The 23,078-nt window shown below is 36.7% G+C and overlaps 1 protein-coding gene across 1 annotated transcript; it reads left to right on the plus strand.

Moving 5' to 3' along the window:
- Window positions 1–1,402: 1,402 nt before the first annotated feature.
- On the plus strand, window positions 1,403–22,733 carry lrrc71 (leucine rich repeat containing 71; the record flags this gene model as incomplete). The annotated part of the gene is made up of 14 exons (XM_084131213.1): window positions 1,403–1,487; window positions 1,615–1,725; window positions 1,838–1,951; window positions 2,059–2,134; window positions 2,255–2,329; window positions 3,858–3,926; window positions 5,309–5,468; window positions 5,560–5,643; window positions 5,768–5,959; window positions 6,202–6,259; window positions 6,366–6,439; window positions 13,288–13,399; window positions 13,492–13,580; window positions 22,483–22,733. 14 exons carry the CDS (start codon window positions 1,403–1,405, stop codon window positions 22,618–22,620), a joined length of 1,437 nt encoding a protein of 478 aa, XP_083987339.1. The 3' UTR covers window positions 22,621–22,733.
- Window positions 22,734–23,078: the final 345 nt, after the last annotated feature.

The raw sequence follows: 23,078 nt of genomic DNA on the forward strand, positions 1-23,078 counted from the left end.
TTTAACTATTGCGTAGCACATTGACATTGTGTACCATCATTTGAACTGCCAAATACATTTGCAAAGAAAACACTAACTTAATAAATAGCTTGTATTTTAATGCTGTCTAATTTAATTAATGCCAGACATAACTGATGTTTTCACATATATTGACATTGATGTAGTTACTGATTCTTGATTCTTTAAATCATCACTATAATGTTCTTAACACACGTGTGCCTTGTAATTTGATTTTCTCTTTATTTTATCAAAACTTTGGACTCGTAATTTAAAAAGATTACAACAGACATTACATTTAGGAAATATTACAACTATGTCCTGACAGATGAATAATATTCATTTGAAAAATATACCTTTTTTTGAAAAGCTTCATAGCTGTCATATATTTATGAAAACATTTATTAACTCTTAACTAATTTAGTCTGTAGGTCATCTTTTTTCTATAACACCTCCAGAAAAAATATTCCTTAATACATGTGATATACAATTCGCAAAATATTTTTTTTTATTTAATTCAATAGATTAGCCTAAATTATTTCGTTTGTTTGTAAACAATCCCGCAGTCTCTTTAAAAAAAAAAAAAAGTGTTAATATTTATAGTAATTATTTGCCACATTATGATATCTGGGGTTTATCTGTCAGGGGTGCGTTTCCCAGAAGCATCGTTGGCCAACTGTGATCGCAATTTCCATTGAACTCTATTGGTAACGACGGAACTTGCTTTGGGAAACGCACCCCAGAACAGTTTATTTTTGGTCTTCAGAGCCAGAGAAATTAACGTCTCCGCGTCCGCCATCTTGGAACGGTCAGCATGTCGTCACTTACATATCAAGTATCAATGAATCAATGATGCCACACAACATTGCGCAGCTTCTGGTTGCTTTAAGAAGATTTCACCGAGATTTAAATTCCCGAAGAGATGGGATAACCTTTCACAGGTGAGAATTTGTTGGTTTGGGTTCAACTTCTTATATGTATTAATTCAATATTACAGGATTTTAAACTATGGTACATTTTAGTGTCGTGTTATCTGACGCCTTCTTGTTGTATTGTGTAAGTTTAGCAAAATCATCTGCTGAAGTCTGTTGCAGATATAAATATTTATACTGATTCATACATGCGTCTAGGTCTAGTACGATTGCAGACGCAGTCAACTTTGACCGTTCCAATATGGCGGACGACAGCCTCTAATGAGGAATATATCTATGTACAGAGCTTCCACCATCCACTAGGTGGCTTCAAAAGTAACAGTTGTATTTCAAGGGATGGCATGGCAACGGAATACAACCTGAGCCAGCTACAACGCTAGTGCTGAATGAGTAAAGTTAGTTTACTATATATTGATTTTAAATAATTAATCATTTTGGGTATTAAAAAATTTAAATAGTTTCCCACTGAAAAGATGAGAAAACGAGTAGACAAATCCGCCAAAGAGAAAGCGGACAAGGTGGATTCTGGGATTGAGGAGGAAACATCTAAAACCGCAGGTATCCGACTGTAAAGACAGACTGGATTTTGATAATATTTATTATTATAACCAAACTATATGCTACGTCCTAAGATGGCAATTAAAATCAACTGAATGTCATTGTTTTGTGGTATCACTCACACTAGATGATCACCCGTGTTCAGGAAATCTGGAGTTGGACTTTCCAGAACAGTGTAAACTCATGGGTGTGAAAAAGATCCCTTCTGTCAAGCTGAAGCAGTCAAAATCTGTGATGGGTAAATATGTTGTACATAAGACAATTGTGTTCTGCTCCCCTATTAAAGATGCTTTTTTAATGCCATAAAACTCTTTATTTTTTCCTAAAAAAAACCCTAACCTGGACTGAAGAACACAATCAATCTCAGAAATCCTTAGAAAGTCAAATGACAACATGGTCCTCTGAGCCCTGCCTTGAGGTAGAGCTGGAGAATGAAGACCAGTCAAAGACAGTCAAGATATCTGGTAAGGCCATTGCTTCTTTGTGAACTATTAGATGCAGTTGTTCAAACTCCTAAGAAATATTTCATATCAAAATGTATTTTATTATTATTATTATTATTTTTTGATAGGGTGGAAGGTGGATGATATTATGCTTCAGGTGCTGAGCAGGACATTGCCGTCCCTCAGTAATTTCAAGTGCTTACAGTGAGCTTTTGTGTGTGTGTGTGTGTGTGTGTGTGTGTGTTGTATGTATGTTTATGGGTGTTAGTGTTGCAAATAAACAGTATGTTATGTCCATTTCCCAATAACGGTGATGCTTTGCAGCATGTGGCGTGTAGGCCTGACGGATTGCACTTTCTCCTCCTTGAGAAACACTGTGTCTCTGTGCTCAAATCTCAGGTGAGAGCAGTCAAACTGTCTTTAAGGGCTAAAATGTCTAAAATTCCCATCATTAATCCTTTTTAGTGCCATTAAGACCCACATTCAGTGTGTTTCATATGTTTTTTAAAGTTCCCCTATTATGCTTTTTTAGATATTACCTACATTTCATGTAATGTTTGTGAATTTAAAAGGTCTACAAAGTTTTAAAGATTTAAGTGGACACACAATAAATTGAGTTATTAGCTATGTTTCCATCACCCTGTTTTTATGCGCATTTTGAAGTATCGCATCAGAAACGAGTGATGGAAACGGCAAATTTCAACAACAACAAAAATTCCTACATTTTCAAAAAAGTTTTTACTTTTTCATTTGCCGAATAAATTCTGACATAGCGAACATTAAACCCACGTGGCTAATCGGCTGTTTCCGCTGATGGTGTTTTATTTAGTGTTGGTTACTAGGTTACCAACCCCACCGTCATCCGCTCGAACAACTTAATGGAAACGTACCAAATTTGTTTGATTTGTTTTTGTTGTTTTTTTGCGACCTTTGAAAAGATTTGCTTCACGTTTGGATGGAAACCCCTGTCTCTCAAAAGAAAGAACCGATATTGAACTGCCTGCAACAGGTCCTCAGTAATTCCAGCCTTACTCCTTGCGCAAACCTATGTAGGTTTGTAACAAATGTACAATATTCAGATATGCTATCTTGCTGTAAGCAGTAGACCAATCACAACAGACTTGGCCATCTGACCAATCAGAGGAGAGTAGGCTCTTGGAAAGGAGAGGTAGAGACTGAATCCTTTATCGAACTGTTTTAGACACAGAGGAGATGCTTCGATGTATATTATGAGAAAATTAAAGTGTTTTTTGACCTTGGATGCATATAAACCTATTATAGGAGACCTCCAAACCAAAACTAGCATAATAGGGACACCAGAAAATATTAATTAGATCTCAGAATGTTATGTAAGCCATATTTCCCAGTCTATGCTATAGGTCTACTTTTTTCTTTACACCACAGACAAAGGGCCACATTTACTAAACAGTACAAATTAGCGTGAGAGCACAATAAATAAATAAAAACGCTGATGGAAGTGGAAAGTTCTGTGCGTGATCTACTGACGACATGCAAATTAAAGAACATAAACGCAGCCGGATCATTTCCAGAATGACCAATGCAAACTACCAGTTAGCGTCTGGTTTAAGGCGTAAATAATGGCGTCAACCTTAGTTAATCACTTTGCATTAGCCATTTAAATTGTCTCCTCCCATAAATTTTGCATCTGAAAGGGAAACTCCTACAAATGCATATGCAATTATTATAAGGTCAGCTGCAAAAACAACTGTCCACGCCTTTTCAGTACGAATTTTTCACTGTGTCTTTAGTAAATCCTGACAGTAGTGTTTTAACGCCAAAAGAGTGTTTGCGCCAAAACTGTTGGTAAATCTTACCCAAATGATCTATTCGGAAAATAAATAATGATAATGTGATAATAGATACTGGAAAATCTGATGACATCATCTACCAACTTATATCTTGCTAGGAAACTGGTTTTGGATGGCAATCCACTCCCTGAGCAGAGCTACCACTTACTTATTGGGGAGGACAGCATGTGAGTCATTCTTATTTTTAAACACACACACACACACACATTTATGTGTGTTTATAATGCTACCAAAAATTTCTATTTCAAATAAATGCTGTTTTGAACTGTTTATTCATCAAAGAATCCTTTCATTCATCAAAAATGTATCATGGTTTCCACAAAAATATTACACAGCACACATTTTTTAATAATAATAAATGTTTCTTGAGCACCAAATCAGTATATTCAAATGATTTCTGAAGGATCATGTGACACTGAAGACTGGAATAATGATGCTGAAAATTCAGCTTTACCATCACAGGAATAAATTACATTTTAAAATAAAAAACAGTTATTTTCAGTTTTGATAATATTTCACAATATTACAGTTTTTACTGTATTGTAAACAAATGCAGCCTTGACTTCTTTCAAAACATTAAAAATATCTGACCCCAAACCTTTGAATGGAAGTATATATACAGATAGTTATAAATTCTTTAACCTAATCCTAACCCCTATAAAGGCTGGTTTGCCTATAGTGGTTCATGCTACAGGATTGCCGAATGACTAAAGAAACGTTATCTGCAAGATTGTAGAAAACTGTACATTTCTTGTCTTTGCACCCACTGCTACTTATGCTAACAATGGAAATAAGCGCAGTTATAATAGCAAAATATGTGGGAGAGCATTGCTATAGTGGGACGATATTGTATTGGAATAGGTAGCACTTCAAAGTTATTGAATCAAAACTACTTTTGTAAACATCATTTGTAATTGAAAAGGTTTAATGACAATATCTAATTGGTTATACTCAAAAGAGTAACAAAATAGATGTATGAGATGATAAAATCATATACCATTAATTGTACCCAGCATGTATGTAAAATGTTGAGAGAGAGAGAGAGAGAGAGAGAGAGGATTGCTTTTGAAAAGAAAAGAGAGAAAGAGCCAGTCTAGGAGGAGAGCCCAAGACTAGAGCTAGAGAAAGAGAAAAAGAAGAGAGAAAGCAACAGTTTGGGTTAGGGTTATTCTTTTATTCCTTATTTCACCATGTGACTAAAACCCAAATCAGAGACATTCAAACTGATCAATCAGAAGATTACAACTTCCCCCACCGTAAAGGTGTGACAATTCGATTACCAAATGGCCCTTGGAGGGGGTTGGAACAGGAAAGCAAGTCTTTGTTCATTTTCAACCTTACACCCTAAAAGAACACTCTCTGTATTTTTACAAATAAGGTTCTGTCAGATTTAGCTAACTTCTGGGTACAAAGTTGTCCCAAAAATATGGTTAAGTAGGTACACGTATACATTTGCTGCTTGCAATATAGAACTTAAATGTATTATAATGTTATCAAAATGCATTATTTGTAATTAAACTCAGCTCTTTTTAAATAATGTCTATGCTAGGCTGACAGACTTATCACTACGCAACAATCATATAGGAGATGAAGGAGCTCGTCTGATTGGCTCGTCTCTGTCTACTGAAGCCACTGCCAACAGAAAACTCCTGTCACTCAACCTGGCCTTTAATAGCATTGGTGATGCAGGTGCAAATCACATTGCTCAGGTGTGTAGAATTGAAGTCTGTCCGTCTGAAGGTGTCTGAAGACTGCATACACTTAAAATTGAGTGCTTATCCCCCATCCCTCTTTCTAAAGGGTCTGCGTCTCAACCGTTCCTTGCTATGTCTGTCCTTATCCCACAATCAAATAGGAGATGAAGGAGCAGCTCGTTTGGCTGAGGTACACATACAGTTTGAACTTCTATTAACAACTACATCTCATTTGCCTTACTTTGCCTAACTTGAGACATTAGACTGTGAAACATGCATATTTCTATGAAACTCTTTCTCATTTCTTTCTTTAGGTGCTTGGCCCCTTTGCTCTGACTCATGAGGAGATAGTTGAGAGGAGGAAGCTGTTAATTAAAGCTGAACAATCGGTGATCCAGCCGTCTCTGGTTAGTCTTGCAGACTCACTGGAACAGCCTCTTTCCGTCCGCAGCAGCTCTTCGCTGGATCGCCTCAACAAGACTGCAAAGAGCACCACCAAAAAGAAGGTAAAGCATTTTTGGAAAGGCTCATGGCTTTGCCAACAACCCAGCGGCCAAATGAACGTTGCCGGGAATCCAACCAACATACATGAACTATGCTAGCCACTATATTTCTGTATCCTATTGTCACCTGCATTGTTGCTTGCGACAGAAGCATGCCAAACACACACACACATGAAAAGAGTATGTCTCTTATGATTTAGATCAAATACAATGGTTTACAGTTGTTTGAGAATGTTTATGTGTAGGACAACCCAGCGCCAGCTCAGGTTGCCAAGAAAGAGGAGCCAAAAGTGGCCAAGAAAGGTAATTAAACTAATTTGACTCCTATTTGTTTGAGATTCAGAAGTGCACTTTATATTTGATGGTTTACATGTAAAGTGAATATTTCTATTTCTTGTTTTTCACTCAGATGATAAAGTTCCCCGTAGTCAGGCTGGAAAGATAGGAGGCAAAGACAAGAATCTGCCAGTGTCTGAACAAGAGGTAAGAATTAATTTAACAACTCATCCCATTATAAAAATGTATATGGGTGAATAAATATTTAAGATACTGTGAGATACTTCATGAAATTATTATTGACCCATCATTATAGAATCATATAATCTGTCAAACATTTTGAACACATTTCAGCCAGAGAATACAGTGCTTTCCAAGCACATTTTACCAATTCCAAACAATCTTAATACCTACTATTCATTTTGTATATAATCATTTATAAGTGATATATAATTATTAACGATGGCTGGAAGTGAAAAACGCCTTATGTAGATGTGCATAATTGTTAAGCATGTTTTCTTTTACATGTAAAATGAGCCAAATAAGACTTTTTTTTATTTTTTATTCGCTTTGGTACTATTTTCACAAGTAAGGTGTACATTTTCAAAACTCTCAGTGCTAATATCACAACAGATCATCAAAAGTGCACTTTTTTCAAACATTTCATCATGTTTTCAATTGTGTTGGTACAATACTCAAAATCACAAAGTATCCTTTTCACTACACAAAATAACTGTTTCATCTATATAAATGTCTCTAAAAAGATGGCAATATTCGAAATCATTGTCCTTGTGGGGACATATATACTATAGGTCGCCATGAGGAAAACAGCATGTATATCATACTAAGTGATGTTTGTTGAATATGTCAACATACAGAAAGTTTTCTGTGATGATTATATTTAGGGTTAAGGGATAGAATAGGCCTATACAGTTTGTACAGAATAAAAATCATTATGTCTATGGAAAGTCCCCATAAAACATGAAACACAACATTTGTGAACATAAAGCAGGATAACCTCATCACACCTTTTGATAACACACTAGATATATACTATATTACAAACATTATGGATTCAATTTCATAAGTTATGTAATGTAAGCGTATTTTCTAATGTGGCAGCTGTAGCCTGTATTACTGTAATTATTTCAGCAACAAGGGTGAATTGAAACATGTACAGTATCTTGTATTGTTTGCTGTTGAATTAATTGATTGTTAGTACTAAATTAGAAGATCATACTGTTGTGTTTCTGTGATTAAACTAAATGTTCTCATTACATATACAAATAATCTTGTGTTTGAAACAATGATTATGTGGACTAAAATGTGTAGAACTGTAATGAAAGCATGAGATCAGGTTTTCAAAGAATGACCAGCTGTGTTACAAGTGTGATCAGTTTGGATTTTTGTACTAAGAGTCTTGAAAATGTACACCTTACTTGTGAAAATAGTACCAAAGCAAATAAAAACTGTAACTCACACTGAAAGTCAAGAATTATTAAAAGCCCATGAGAAGGATGCAATACTATAGAAATCGCAAAGTAAAGGTGTGACCATTGGACAAGAAATGCTCACCCAAAAAAAAAAAAAAAACAGGTTGAGAAGTGTAGTGATTTTACTTCCGCCTGCCCAGGGATGCCAATTATGTGGTTATTGGTACTCAGGTCACCTCTGACATTGTGAGTTTTGGATGACACGTTACTTAAGTTGTGGTTATGTGTACATATCAGATGACCACTTTTGACACAAAAGATGAGACTTTTACCTTGGCAGTATGAGAACACTCCCAACGGGGCTGTTCAATCATTAAAATTAATGTAACCTGGAGGGAGTTGGTCAGCTGATTTATCTGAAAGATTGATGAGATAGTTAAATTGTAGAGCCTCTTCTGCATTATCAACACAAGGAAGACACAAGTGTAATAAGATACATTTTATTAACAAAAGATAAACCAGAATAACTAACACAACTACTAAATGAAAACCATGAATGATAAAGGAATAAAATGCATGATAGGCATACAATACAAGTGATTAAGTTGAATGTGGCTATGGAAGAGTTTTTCTGAAACTAACAAGGTGAAGAACCTTATTATGCATCAAACAAATAAATGAAAGATTATTTGTTATTAACTAGCATCAGAGGTTTGGTAAAGGGATATTTACGTTCCACGTGGTCGAGTGAGCAGTCCGATGGCTGTGCCTGAACACAAAGATCTGTGAGATGCTGATCTCCAGGAGCACTAAAGGGTCCTAAAATCTGGAACACGCAGATGAGGCCCTGAAGTAGGTGCAGAAGGTCCTTAACAATCTGGAACACGCAGATGAAGGAACTCTCTGGAGCTTAACCTTGTTGCAAATGTCCATTTGTCTTCTGCTTCTCTGGGACAGACACTCAGAACTTGGTCAATCTGCTTTTGTCTCTCTGGCATGGAGACTTTGAACATGCTGCATCTGTTACTGTCTCGCTGGACAAAGACTCTGAACGTAAAGTTTGTTAATGTCTCTTTCCTCACAGACTGGAGACTCAGAATGAGGTCATATCTGTTACTGCCTCACAAGCTGTAGAATCAGAACATGGAACCTTTTTCTGTCTCACCTTTGCATGCTGGAGACCCAGGATGGTGTATGTGTTATGTCTCAGCCGTTGGGAGTCTCAGAACTTTGTTGATCTGTTTCTGTCTCACCTTTGCAGGCCCGAGACTCAGAACTTGTATCTGTTGCTGGCTTCACTGTAAACGGGCTGCAGGCTCAGAGCAAGGAGTGTCTTTTGCAAGGGTACCATTATCCCTTTCCGATGAGAAGGAGATTGCAATTTGGTGTTTCTCGATTCCAGAGTTGTGATTGGCTGCTGGCATCAGAGGGCACACACAGTGTGGGGACACAACCCATCTTTCCCCTGTGAAACTCATTTCCATAAAGCACACAGCTAGAAGTCTTTAAAGCAGGGGTGCCGAATGAATGCATGTCAGTTCAATCTTTTTCCATCTTCTTTGGATTCTATTTGTTTAGAATATTGCCAAATGTATTCTGCTGGTGGTTTGGAAAGTGAGAAATGCATTGGTAAAACTTTAAAGACACTTTAAAGCAGGGGTGCCCAATCCTGCTCCTGCCGATCGACTTTCCTACACAGTTCATCTCCAACCCTAATCAAACACACCTGAAGCAACCAATTAAGGTCTTCAGGATCACTTGAAAATTAAAGTCAGGTGTGTTTGATTAGGGTTGGAGATGAACTGTGCAGGACAGTCGATCGGCAGGAGCAAGATTGGGCACCCCTGCTTTAAAGTGTCTTTAAAGTTTTACCAATGCATTTCTCACTTTCCAAACCACCACCAGAATACATTTGTCAATATTCTAAACAAATAGAATCCAAAGAAGATGGAAAAAGATTGAACTGACATGCATTCATTCATTTGTACTGATAGATTTTCCCCTACGCACCTGACTTAAGTTAAACCTGTGTTGTCTCCTAATCGACGCCCCTAAACGTCTCCTGATTGACGTTCAATAATATTTATCCTCTGGGTGCAGGGCAGAAACTGCATTTGAACCAATCAAGTCCTGTCCTTCCCAGGCTTGGTACCAGAGGTGGTCTTCTTGCCTTCTAAGAGGTGTTTGGCTGTTGTCCTTTATCTGATGCCGTTGGACAGTTTTTTTGTGTTAGTTGTGGTAGATTTTTCCCTAAACCCAACTACGTCCTATAATATTTATACTCTAGCGCGTCTACAGTTGACGTCGGCCGAGTCTAACCCTATACCCTAGCGCATCTACACATCGACATCGGCTGGGTGCTAATCCTATACTCTAGTGCGTCTACATGTCGACGGTGGCTGAGTCTAATCCTATACACTTGCGCGTCTACACATCAACGTCGGCTGGGTGCTAATACTTGTTCCCCTAACTAGCTTGCTGCAGCAATAATATACAGACAGACTTCAGCAAACGTCCTTAAAATGCTTTAATCACGGCTCCCCCAAGAAGAAGCACGGCTGGAGCATCTCAGACAAATTCCATTGAGAATCCCACTAGCGAACACGAATACAACACTTTTTATAGAATAAGGGGTATGGCAAAAATGACATGAAACATTACATAATTTCCCTACAATTTGATTGGTTGTTCATAGACAAGCCCTCTTGTTACTAGGTAACCACAAGGTTTCATGTTTAGACATTTGTCTAGTTTCATTTCCCATATTTGTTTTTTTGCACTCACACAACCAAAGTAAAAGAGGAAACATACATTTAGCCAAAAGCATATGAACGTTTTTCCTGCAACAAAAACAATGTTAGTTATGATTAATTAAAAAAATCCATCAGATAGTCCACCAGGATCCAATCAAAATGTAGCAAAACATTGTCCACTTTTACAGACAGAGAGGGGCCTGGAATGTACTATTCACCACAGAAGAAAAGTTATTAACTGCAAAAGTCTTAGGTGTGGAACCATCAGGAACCCTTTAGTATCCAGTACCACCAGAACTTCAACTTACTCAGAGTCTCCAGAAGTACAAGGTGTCAGGTTCTCAAAGACTTTGCTATGGTAAAAATCCTGAAACGTGACCCCCACTTAAGAATCACAAGCTGAAATGTTGAGAGTGACTCTTAAGGGACCAGCACCACTTCCTCTTGTACCACTGTTTGAAGAATTTATATTTCTAGAATCTAGCAGTAAGTTTTGGGAGATTATCTCCTGTCCATCTCCTATCCTGAAAGGTCCAACTTGCTCTTTGTTAGTAGCAGCTCACACCATGACTCTCTCACCACGGCCGCTAAAGTCATGAGTCACTCTCAACCAATATGTCCATAAAACATTTACTCACCCTCAAGTTGTTTTAATCCTGTATGAATTTCTTTCTTCTGCTGAACACAAAAGAAGATATTTTTGAAGAATGTCGGTAACAGACAGTTGATGGTCCCCATTGACTACTTTGTGATTATTTATACGATTTTGAGCAAATTGGAGTTGACTTTTCTTGTGCTTTTGGGTCAGTAGTGGTGTACGTCTTGGAGTTCAGGCATGGAAACCACATGCGGTTAGTATGCGCCTTACTGTGCAAGCTTGCTGCAGGTCTTTTGCAGTCATTTGAGTGTTTTTCTGAACCCAGCAAACACATTTACATTGTGGCAACGTCTGTGGCACGTTGCATTTCTGCTATGGCAACGTCGCTGTCTACGTGCTCGCAACATTGTAACAACGTAGAATTGTAAGACGCGACAGGGCTGTCGCAACGTTGCTACGTGACATTCAGCAACTGAGAGACGACGTTCTGGCCATTAATTTTTTTATGCTAGATAGGTCCCATGTAGCATGTTATGTTTTGTGGTTAATTTTTAATTTGTCATATGTTATATAATTATATACTTTTTAAATATTGTTTATCCTTATTATTTATGGGCCTAACAGTAAGTTCATTATAATCAACACCTGCAAGTGTACACTTTGAAGAGTAAAAATGACGTAGAAGGTTAGCTAATTCAACTTTATTAAAACTGCATATGGTAATTAAATTGCACTTCCAAAAGTCATACATTTGTGAGAAGAAAAAACAAACAAACAAACATATTACACAGAGAGTGGACTAACTAGCATGAGCAAACATTCGAAAATCTGGCAAAGAAACGAATGAGACGACAAATCAAAGGAAAATATAAGCAGTTGTGCGAGCAGTTACAAACATTTTTTTTCTCTGTGCGTTTCCAAAAAAAAAAAAAAAAGTAAAAAACATTAACGTGCAACAAGTAGGTTACGCGCTGAAATCAATTACTCATCATTAAAGTCATTTTGGCTTCATACTTTTGGCATAAAGTTAAATATTTGTCATACCTGACCAGATGATGTTCAAAAAAATGTCACATCAGATAAGGAAGTTGTAGGTTGTGTTTGAATAATTACGTGTCTTATTTAGCTGAGGTAAATTAAAGCAATTCTCACGTATGGATTGCTCGATGAAGAATGAGAGACGGCCCAACGATCAGTTGAAATTCAAAAGTCTGATTTTCGCGCTTCAGGGCAGTGACGAGTACATATGTTGTCCAGTGGTTGTCCAGACACCGTTAAACCTTAAGCTATGGCCTTGAAAGGTGGTTCAATGTTCAACATTGTGACAACGCTGTAACAACCTTCACCACACAACGTAGTTATAGCAACCTTTTGGCCATGTTGTTAAAACATTGTTAGAAGGTTGGGTACGTTGCGCCAACGTTCTGTGTTTGCTGGGAACCTGCCTTCTCAGAAATCTGGTTGAAGCCGTTGATAGTGTAACCGTTCTTTTGAACTTTGAACTTGCAAACTATGCTTTCAACTGTGTCTCTTGGAACATTTAGTGCCTTCGCTATCTTTTTGTACCCTGTTCCTTGTTTATGAAGGGTGATGACATCTTCTCTTGACCTGACCATACTTTTGACTTAGCCATATTTCTAACATGCAGTAAAACGTGACACTTAACAAACCTAGCTAGTTCAGATATTTCATGTGTTCTAGCTCAAACACACCTGGTGCAACTAATGAAGCCCTTGATTAGTTGCATCAGGTGTGCTTGAGACAACACCTGTTTTGCAGATTTGTGCTGTTGTGAGGGATTCTATTCAGGGAGTTGAATAATTTCGAGACTGCGGAAGTCATTAAAAGTTGCATTTTCAGTTGAATTTGGGGAATCCACTTGAAACATTTGTTCTGTTGAGCTATTTCAATTACTTTTGTTTGATTTGTTCATTGCAAACAGCTTAAAAGTCTGTAAATGTTGCCAATAAACCTGATTTGCAATGGGAGTTGAATTATTTTGATCACAACTGTATAATTAACTTATAAATGGTTATACACAAGTTTAATGTGGTTTGGAATTGGTAAAATGTGCTTGAAAAAACTTTGATCAGAATATCAACTTGCCTAATACTTATATCTCCATTCCGTATTTGTCCAGGATAAGATAATGAAATGTATTAAGATGTCAGAGAAAATAACTTCCTAAATGTTTAGGAAACCTCTTTGCTATAATAAGAGCTTTGAAATTAAACATCCTTCACATTAAGCATGGTAACATTTGTATGTCAGACAGTGGAGGTGGTTGAGACGGTGATTCCTCTGTTGGATCCTGGAATTGTGCACACTGGAGGGAAAGTCATTCATCCAGGAAACACATGCCTTACTTCTCTGAATCTGTCGGGTGATTTCATTTCAGACTTGATTTTATTTCAGTATTAGAGTAAAACATACTAGTATGTTATGGCTGTAACATTTTCTTTTCTGATAATTCAGGAAATAAACTGACTGAGCAGTCACTCAAGCTGTTCCTCACATCTTTGGAAGGCCAGGGTGAAGGTGGACTTCTGCGTCTTTCTCTCAATGTGAGTCTCATCACTCTTCCTAAACCTTTTTAAAACCCTCTATGGTGTATCGTCATTATAAATGATGTAACAAATTAGCTCAAAGGGGAAATATTAATAATAATCCATAATTACCAATTATGATTAATGATTAATATTTGGGTCAGTTAATTGGATTAACTTTGAGGTAAGCTAAATTAATATTACAATCAATTAATCAGTTCCAACGAACTCTTTGATTATTCATTTATCCTAAGAAAAGTGTATCTTTCATGGCCACCGAAAGATAATTTTTTCTCAGCATGTACAGCACTTAGAGCATGTAACAAGATCAAGTTCGTAAAAGGGACTTTGTTGCAAGCAGAGGATCAGAAACCAAATACATAATTGTGCACAAGTTTTATTAACTAAATCACAAACATAACTAAACTAAACAAACATACATACATTCATACATACATACATACATGCATAGGTAAAATGGTGAGTGTTATGGAACCGGAAGCAGGAAATAGAACTATGGAAAAGATCTATTTAACTATGAAAAGAACCATCAGCTTATAATTTTCAGAGCACCTCATTAAATTGATACTTTCATGGTCGGTGCAGTGGATACAATTCTTGAAGTGGTTGAAAATTGAGTTTGTTGATGGGTCCGTGAGTGTCAAAAGTCACTGTACAAGTTGCAGTCGTTTTCTTCTCTGCTGGGTGGAGAAGATATGATGAACTTGCATGGTGGTTTCGACTAGGGCTGTAACGATTCCTCGAGTAAAGTCGAGTACTCGATTTTAAAAAATCCTCGATTGCAATTTACCCGTGTCGAGTAACCGGCAAAATACCGGAAGTGGCGCATTCCACAGACGAGAATCCATGAACCGCATTATTACACCATTTTCTAAGGCTACGCGATCTATTTAAAACCATTTACAATCATAATATAGCATAGTGCTATCATGAAATCACAAAGGCTGTGATTTAGTTAAAAATATGCGCTTTTTTTCTTCACAGCATGACACTTTAATTATTTACATGTGTGCAGATTGTGTAAAAAGTATGGAAGCTTGTTTCCGCCACAGAATAAAACATTTTAAAGATAATTGCAACATTTTATCTCACAATTGCGACTTTATTTCTCAGAATTGCGAGATATAAAGTCAGAATTGCGTGAAATAAAGTCGCAATTGCGTCTTATAAAGTCAGAATTGCGAGATATAAAGTCAGAATTGCGTGAAATAAAGTCGCAATTGCATCTTATAAAGTCAGAATTCTGACTTTTTTTCTCGCAATTTTGACTTTATATCACGCAATTCTGACTTTTGTTTTACGGTGTGTACTTTACTCTTAACACCTTTTACCTATTTATTTATTATTCTCAGGTAAGGTAAAGAAAGTCAAATCTGACCTAAACCGTAAGCATTCAAAAGGTACTTACAATTTGGTCAGAAGACTCCTCTGTGGTATGTTCTCATTAAAAGTCTTCCAGCATCATAAATCTCAGAAGGCAGATTTTGTAATCAATTAAATTTCTTTTAATTGGTTACTTTTCTTTTTATAATAAACAAAAATATAAAGGCAAATAGAACTTCATCGTTTAAGTATAAAATACAATAGTCATGTTTTGAAACAAAGGTGTAGTAAGCTCTGTGCTTCTTATCTTCTGCTCGGGGTTTCTTGTCCCCAGCTCTGGGCTTCTAGGCGTCGGGGGCACTGGCGTATCAGTATCCCAAGAGGCAGTCAGTTCATCAGTCTTTTATACTCCTGTTGTTTTTAACAGGCGTTAGATTGACACTCCTCCAAAGTTTCCCAGATCCTTCTCCAGGCATGTGCAAGCGGTCCACCTCTTCATGTCCTTGAACTACAGTAAACTCAACTAAGATGGCTGAGTTCATTTAAAGTTCTAGGAGTCTAGCGCACACACATAATCGCACTTTTCTGCTCCTCTTAACATGGGTTGGCACAGTCACATATACATACAAAACCAATTACTGTACATCTATGCCAAAACAATATAAGCCATCTTTTACAAACAAAATAAATAATAACATTGAATGCAATGCATTATATCCAATACATTGGCTAAATATGTGTAACAATAAAGGCATCTATAATAAACAAGGAGGCAGGTAATTGCATTTTCTTGATATTATACAACACTTTATAACACATAATTGCGAGTTTATATCTCGCAATTCTGACATCTTTTCTCAGAATTGTGAGATATAAAGTCCAATTCTAAGAAAAAAAAGACAGACTTTTTTTTTTTACCTCAGAATAGTTTATATCTCACAATTCTGACTTTATAACACGCAATTGCGTATTATAAAGTCAGAATTGCGTGATATAAAGTCGCAATTGCGAGAAAAAAAGTCAGAATTCTGACTTTACAAGACGCAATTGCGACTTTATTTCACGCAATTCTGACTTTATATCTCGCAATTCTGACTTAATAACACACAATTGCGACTTTATTTCACGCAATTCTGACTTTATATCTCGCAATTCTGAGAAATAAAGTCAGAATTACGAGATGTAAACTCGCAATTGTGAGATAAAAAGTCGTCACTGTCATCATTTATATGCGTGTCAGTCAGCGTCTCAGGTTTCTCAAACTCCATCTTTGCGTGCTGTGAGTTTCTGTGGCTTATGACGTTCATCTGCACGCAGTGTGCGCCGTTTCACAAGATTCGCGCAACTAATTTGTAAATCTACGCCAACACTAGCCTGGCAAGCCAGACCTACATCAAGATGTTAGGTCTGGCAACTCACCATAGACACGCTCAATCCGAGGGGCGGGATAAACGGCTGTCTTTCAAATTCCCTCTGCACGCAATAGGACAGCGCTTCAACCAACCAGAGCGTTTTCCCAACAGCGGAGCTAGTTGATAGATTCAACTTTTGCCATATCTAGCCGGCAAAACTACGAACACATCTTCCTTTTTTTAAGAATGACTTAAGTGCCGTTCTATGCTCTTTTCTCAAAGAAAAACTTAACTCCAAGTCCTCCAGAGTCGCGGCCAAAGCCGTTTCGAAAGACTGTTCTCCAGCAGCAGCAGCCATTTTTTGTTTTCAAGTAGCAGGAAACCGTCACAACTCTGTCGTCATTATGTTAAGCCCGCCCCGCCTACTCTATACACGACGTGATTGGCCTGACCCAATTTAGGTTTTTGCAGCTCGAAAGTCAATGGAGAGTTGCTAGACTACCCTGGCTGCAAAATACATTTTGCTGCCGCTAGGGTGCGTCTAGATTTCTAGGCTACGCCAACACAGGAGAATACATAAATATCTTTCTGAAATATATGCGAATTGTTGTTCATCGCGATTTCAAAATAAAAGTTTAACCCTTGTTGCACTGAGTTTGCATGTTTTGATGTGCACATGTTCTTGTTCAAGAAATTACAGCAACTGTTGCATTTCTATTTCTATTTTTAAGTTTACATTTGAATTAAATTTTGTTTGGTCAATATTAAACAAGGATTTGATCATTCCTTAGTGTAACCAGCTGCCGTTGGCACTCTCTGCGGACATTTTTTTTAACGTAATGTACATAAAAGTTATGTTTATATTAGTTCATATAATTTATTTTACATGAAGTATTTTAACAGCGTTGTTCAATAAAACCCATATGATTACTTTGATACTTTGAACAAATAATTATTGCTCATTATATTTAGGTAACACTTAACAATAAGGTTCATTAGTTAACATTAGACATTATTTAATGTATTAACCAACATGAACTAATAATAAACAATACATTTGTAACTGTATTTATTAATCTTTGTTAATGTTAGTTTAATTTTTTGTTCATGTTAATTCACAGTACATTAATGTTAACAATAGAACCTTTGGTTTTAATAATATATTAGTAAATGTTGAAAGTAATATTAACTTAAGCTATTAACTTAGCTAAAAAGGGCGGAAAGTTAGCGAAGAGGCCTTTTAAAGCTTGACAAAAGGCACACCTTGCAGGCTGGCTAAACCAATCAGAAAGGGGGAATTTCTGAGGGGAGTTTCCTCTGCGGGAGGATTTATGACGCTATCTCAAGTGTGGTTAGACATCTGCCTTCCCTCTTTTCCGTTCATTAATGCTCAGATAGATATAACAAACCCACACTGCATTCTAAGAGAAAGTGATGTACATCAAAGTGTGAGTCATTAAATGAGAATTAATTAGATAGGAGACATGATACAGGTAAGGTTATATTGACCGTTGGTTGTATAATAAAATACATACCATGGTATATACAGTGAGGAAAATAAGTTTTTGAACACCCTGCTATTTTGCAAGTTCTCCCACTTGGAAATCATGGAGGGGTCTGAAATTGTCATCGTAGGTGCATGTCCACTGTGAGAGACATAATCTAAAAAAAAAAATCCAGAAATCACAATGTATGATTTTTTAACTATTTATTTGTATGATACAGCTGCAAATAAGTATTTGAACACCTGTCTATCAGCTAGAATTCTGACCCTCAAAGACCTGTTAGTCTGCATTTAAAATGTCCACCTCCACTCCATTTATTATCCTAAATTAGATGCACCTGTTTGAGGTCGTTAGCTGCATAAAGACACCTGTCCACCCCATACAATCAGTAAGAATCCAACTACTAACATGGCCAAGACCAAAGAGCTGTCCAAAGACACTAGAGACAAAATTGTACACCTCCACAAGGCTGGAAAGGGCTACGGGGAAATTGCCAAGCAGCTTGGTGAAAAAAGGTCCACTGTTGGAGCAATCATTAGAAAATGGAAGAAGCTAAACATGACTGTCAATCTCCCTCGGACTGGGGCTCCATGCAAGATCTCACCTTGTGGGGTCTCAATGATCCTAAGAAAGGTGAGAAATCAACCCAGAACTACACAGGAGGAGCTGGTCAATGACCTGAAAAGAGCTGGGACCACCGTTTCCAAGGTTACTGTTGGTAATACACTAAGACGTCATGGTTTGAAATCATGCATGGCACGGAAGGTTCCCCTGCTTAAACCAGCACATGTCAAGGCCCGTCTTAAGTTTGCCAATGACCATTTGGATAATCCAGAGGAGTCATGGGAGAAAGTCATGTGGTCAGATGAGACCAAAATAGAACTTTTTGGTCATAATTCCACTAAACGTGTTTGGAGGAAGAAGAATGATGAGTACCATCCCAAGAACACCATCCCTACTGTGAAGCATGGGGGTGGTAGCATCATGCTTTGGGGGTGTTTTTCTGCACATGGGACAGGGCGACTGCACTGTATTAAGGAGAGGATGACCGGGGCCATGTATTGCGAGATTTTGGGGAACAACCTCCTTCCCTCAGTTAGAGCATTGAAGATGGGTCGAGGCTGGGTCTTCCAACATGACAATGACCCGAAGCACACAGCCAGGATAACCAAGGAGTGGCTCTGTAAGAAGCATATCAAGGTTCTGGCTTGGCCTAGTCAGTCTCCAGACCTAAACCCAATAGAGAATCTTTGGAGGGAGCTCAAACTCCGTGTTTCTCAGCGACAGCCCAGAAACCTGACTGATCTAGAGAAGATCTGTGTGGAGGAGTGGGCCAAAATCCCTCCTGCAGTGTGTGCAAACCTGGTGAAAAACTACAGGAAACGTTTGACCTCTGTAATTGCAAACAAAGGCTACTGTACCAAATATTAACATTGATTTTCTCAGGTGTTCAAATACTTATTTGCAGCTGTATCATACAAATAAATAGTTAAAAAATCATACATTGTGATTTCTGGATTTTTTTTTTTAGATTATGTCTCTCACAGTGGACATGCACCTATGATGACAATTTCAGACCCCTCCATGATTTCCAAGTGGGAGAACTTGCAAAATAGCAGGGTGTTCAAATACTTATTTTCCTCACTGTACATAATAGTACACAAGACAGTCACTCGTTCACACAGTTTCTGGGATGCATGTTCATTTATAGATAATCTATGATTAATGCAGCAAAGTCTGTATTAAAGGGATAGTTCGGCCAAAAATGATATTAAACCCACGATTTACTCATCCTCAAGCCGTTCGAGATGCATATGTCAATCATTTTTCAGACGAACACATTTTCAGTTATTTTAGAAAATGTCTTAGATCTTTCAGTGGTTCTAATGTCAAGTTATGGGGTCCACCTCCTTCAAGTCCCAAAAATCTGCATGCATCCTTCACAAAAGTAATCCATCCGGCTCCAGGGGAATAAACGAAGGCCTTCTGAGGGTAATCCGTGCGGTTTTGTCGTAAAAATATACATATTTAAAACTTTATTAAAGAAACTGGCTTCCGGCAACGGTCGACGCGCATTCACGGGATGGATGCCGACGTAGGAAGCGTCGTGATGTAGAACGTAGGGCTGGGCCAAAAACTCAATATCCTCTTCTCTAATATCAAAATCCTCCGACATTTTCTTTTAAATACACGTTTTTTAAATCGCGGAAATCCTGAGTGGAGTTTTGTTTTGCTCTGCTCTCTGGCTGCGCTGTTGCGTTCGTTCTACGTCACGACGCTTTCTACACTACGTCCTAAAGTTTTAAATATGTATATTTTTACGACAAAACCACACGGATTACCCTCAGAAGGATGAAACTTGGTGACTTTTGTTATATTACCTATGTGAACACACACAAAAATCAAGGAGATGATTCAGATATGTTAAAGGGTCGTAAAAAAAAAGTCACACTTAGCTTCCTTCGTGCAAAAATGCACGACCATAGGAAATGAATGGGAAATACGAAAAAATAGGAAAACTCAGAGAAACTTTTGGTGGTACAAACTACAAATCAGCAACTGTGCAGAAAAAAAGTGCACAGCAATGAAGGGGTGACACTCTAAAACATCAAGAGTGCAAATATGACCCCCACATACACAACAAATTTTGCTCCAAACTATATAAAAACTATATAATCATAACTCCAAAACTGTAGCAAGGAGAGTCAAAAGGTAGGTATCGTCTGAAAGAACTCTTTTTAAATTTTTTGAAAATATAAATTAGAGTACATTTGGACATTGTCCTGCCGAGAAACTGCTGATAAAAAACAAAATATATATATAATTTTTATTATGATTTTGCATATCTTTCTTATTTGTCATGGAATAACTCAGGAAGGAAATAAGGTAGGAGGAAAATTATTTTTTAGTGAAGTCCCCCTACATATTAGCTGCATCTGGATAATTTTTTTTTTTGGATAAAGGAATCAAAAGTTACAGCATTTGGAACAGAGATAGCCTTTTTGTACAGTCTTTGACGCCCCCTCATGGGCAATTGTTTCTCTATGAAGAATATCTTGTCATAAAAGCAATAGATTATGTTAATTCTGGGCTCATTTTAATTGTAATAATATGCTGTAAAAAATGAAGTGCCATTTTCAATGATCTGTGAATGTTTCATGAGCTGTATGATGTTTTTGACACATTGCAGTACATTATTTTATAGATTATGAAAAAAAGAAATTCTATTTATCTGCAAATAACTCAGCAATGCTTAAGAGTTTTTCAAAGTGGATACATTCACTGTAAAGTTCAGACTCTAAGCTTTCAAATGACATCAACTTTGTGTTAATCAAGGCAAAATTTTTGAAAAATATGGTAATGAATATTTTCGCAGCTAGGTGGCGCCTGCTGGCGGTACTCAGCACTCGTTAGGAGTTAATAAATGTGATTAGATGCATTAAAAAGCTGAGATCCTAAGCTTTAAAATGATATATAATTTGTGTTGTTCCATTCAGTGGTTGCTTAGTAATTTGATTTTTTTTCTTTCAGAATGGGAATAAAAAATAAATAAATAAATAAAAAAGCGGCAGCCTATAGGCGGTTACAGGACATTACACACATTTATATATTTTTAAAGCCACTAAATGGCGCTCTTCTCACTTGAACATTTTTTTTTTTTTAGGCCTGCACCATAGACTGTAAAAAATAGGCCTGCACTCTATTTTGATGTGGAATGTTGTATTTATTGAAAAAAAAAAAAAAATATATATATATATATATTAATTCTAATGGAAAAAATAGCTCATAAAAATTATATAATTAATGCAAAGTATCATAAAAATCTTTAAAAATTCTAAATAATAATTAAAAAATATTATTGAACAAAAATATATTTCATTGGTTTTCCTGGGGGAAAAAAAAAGTTAAATTTTAAGGCTTTGTACGTTTTTGCACGAAAGGAAGCCAAGTGTAACACATTAATGAAGAAGCCCAGAGGGTTAAAGATTGTTTCTGTCTTCCCATTGTCTCTCTCTCTTTGAGCCTGTGGTCGCATTCTTTTACACCCATAAAACCAACTTATCTGATCGTGGCCATGGTAACGAGAAGACCTTCTTGCCCTGTTTGGGGGGGAGGATGGGACCACAGATCCCAGAGTGAAGTGTGAAGATTTTTATTGTACATATACCAAATAATTGTGTCTGATTTGGTCTCAGTCGTTACATGACGCAGAGCAAATTGCATTTAAAATACAATAATAACATTCAACCAAAAAAGAATTAAATTTTAGTATTATATGACATCCCATTCATGTTTGGTCACATACTGTCAAGGCTCCATTGTGAGTTCATTTTAGACTGAAAAATACATATCATTAAAAAAAAAAAAAAAATTGTACATCAAATGTTGTCATTTTTAATGCACATTTTGTAAAATCAATTACTCAAAAGTGTTTTGTGAAACACTAAGACCTTTTCAGTAGTTTTCAGATAGTGAAAATGGATTTGAATGTGTTTCTGACAATTTGCCAAAAATAATTTACCCTATTAGGACAAATTCAGTTATAAAGGACGGCACACTAAAAATGGCAAAGGTCAGATGTAGAAAACTAATTTTGGAAAATGATTTTAGTCTTAAATATATGTAAAATATAAAGTCATTTATTTTTTCTAGCTGTGATTTCATAATAAGTCCCATACCGGGATAAAGAGCTTTTTTAATTTCAGCTATGTTTTTCAGAGAAATCGATTTCCATCCGACTGTGACATCTTCCTGAAGATACAGGAAATTATGGCTCTCAAGGACCCTCTGAACAAAAACAACACTGGTCAGGTGGAGGATGAACATGGTGAACTAAAGACCACCAGTACAGCTTAACAATGTAAATGACAAGAAAATAAACGTTAACATGAGAATATAGCATATCAATATCTCATGGTTCCATAATTTTAAACTTTCCAAGTCTTCTGATTTTCTTCTGAAATCTTTGTTAAATTGTAATTTTCATACACACTGACACAGACCGTAAAGAGCTCTAGACACAGTGTTAAATATTACTTTGTTTAACATTTTGGTCACTACATGTTATTTCTTTGTATTGATAACTTTTCTAGCATTCTAAAATGTGGAAAATATTCAAAGGCTTACAGAAAAACAGTTTTGAACATTTTGCTCTGTATTTCTTTTCTGCTGTATTTCAGCACATTTTAGCTGAATAATTATTTATGCAATTGCCATTGTGTCATATGCTACATGTTTATGAAAATAAAGCAAGTCCACATAATAAGTGTTACTCTATTTTTCATTCATTTGGAGAACTGCATACTTTTCACACT

Source organism: Abramis brama, assembly GCF_963993115.1.
Source record: "Abramis brama genome assembly, chromosome: 12".
In the NCBI taxonomy this organism is placed as follows: domain Eukaryota; kingdom Metazoa; phylum Chordata; class Actinopteri; order Cypriniformes; family Leuciscidae; genus Abramis; species Abramis brama.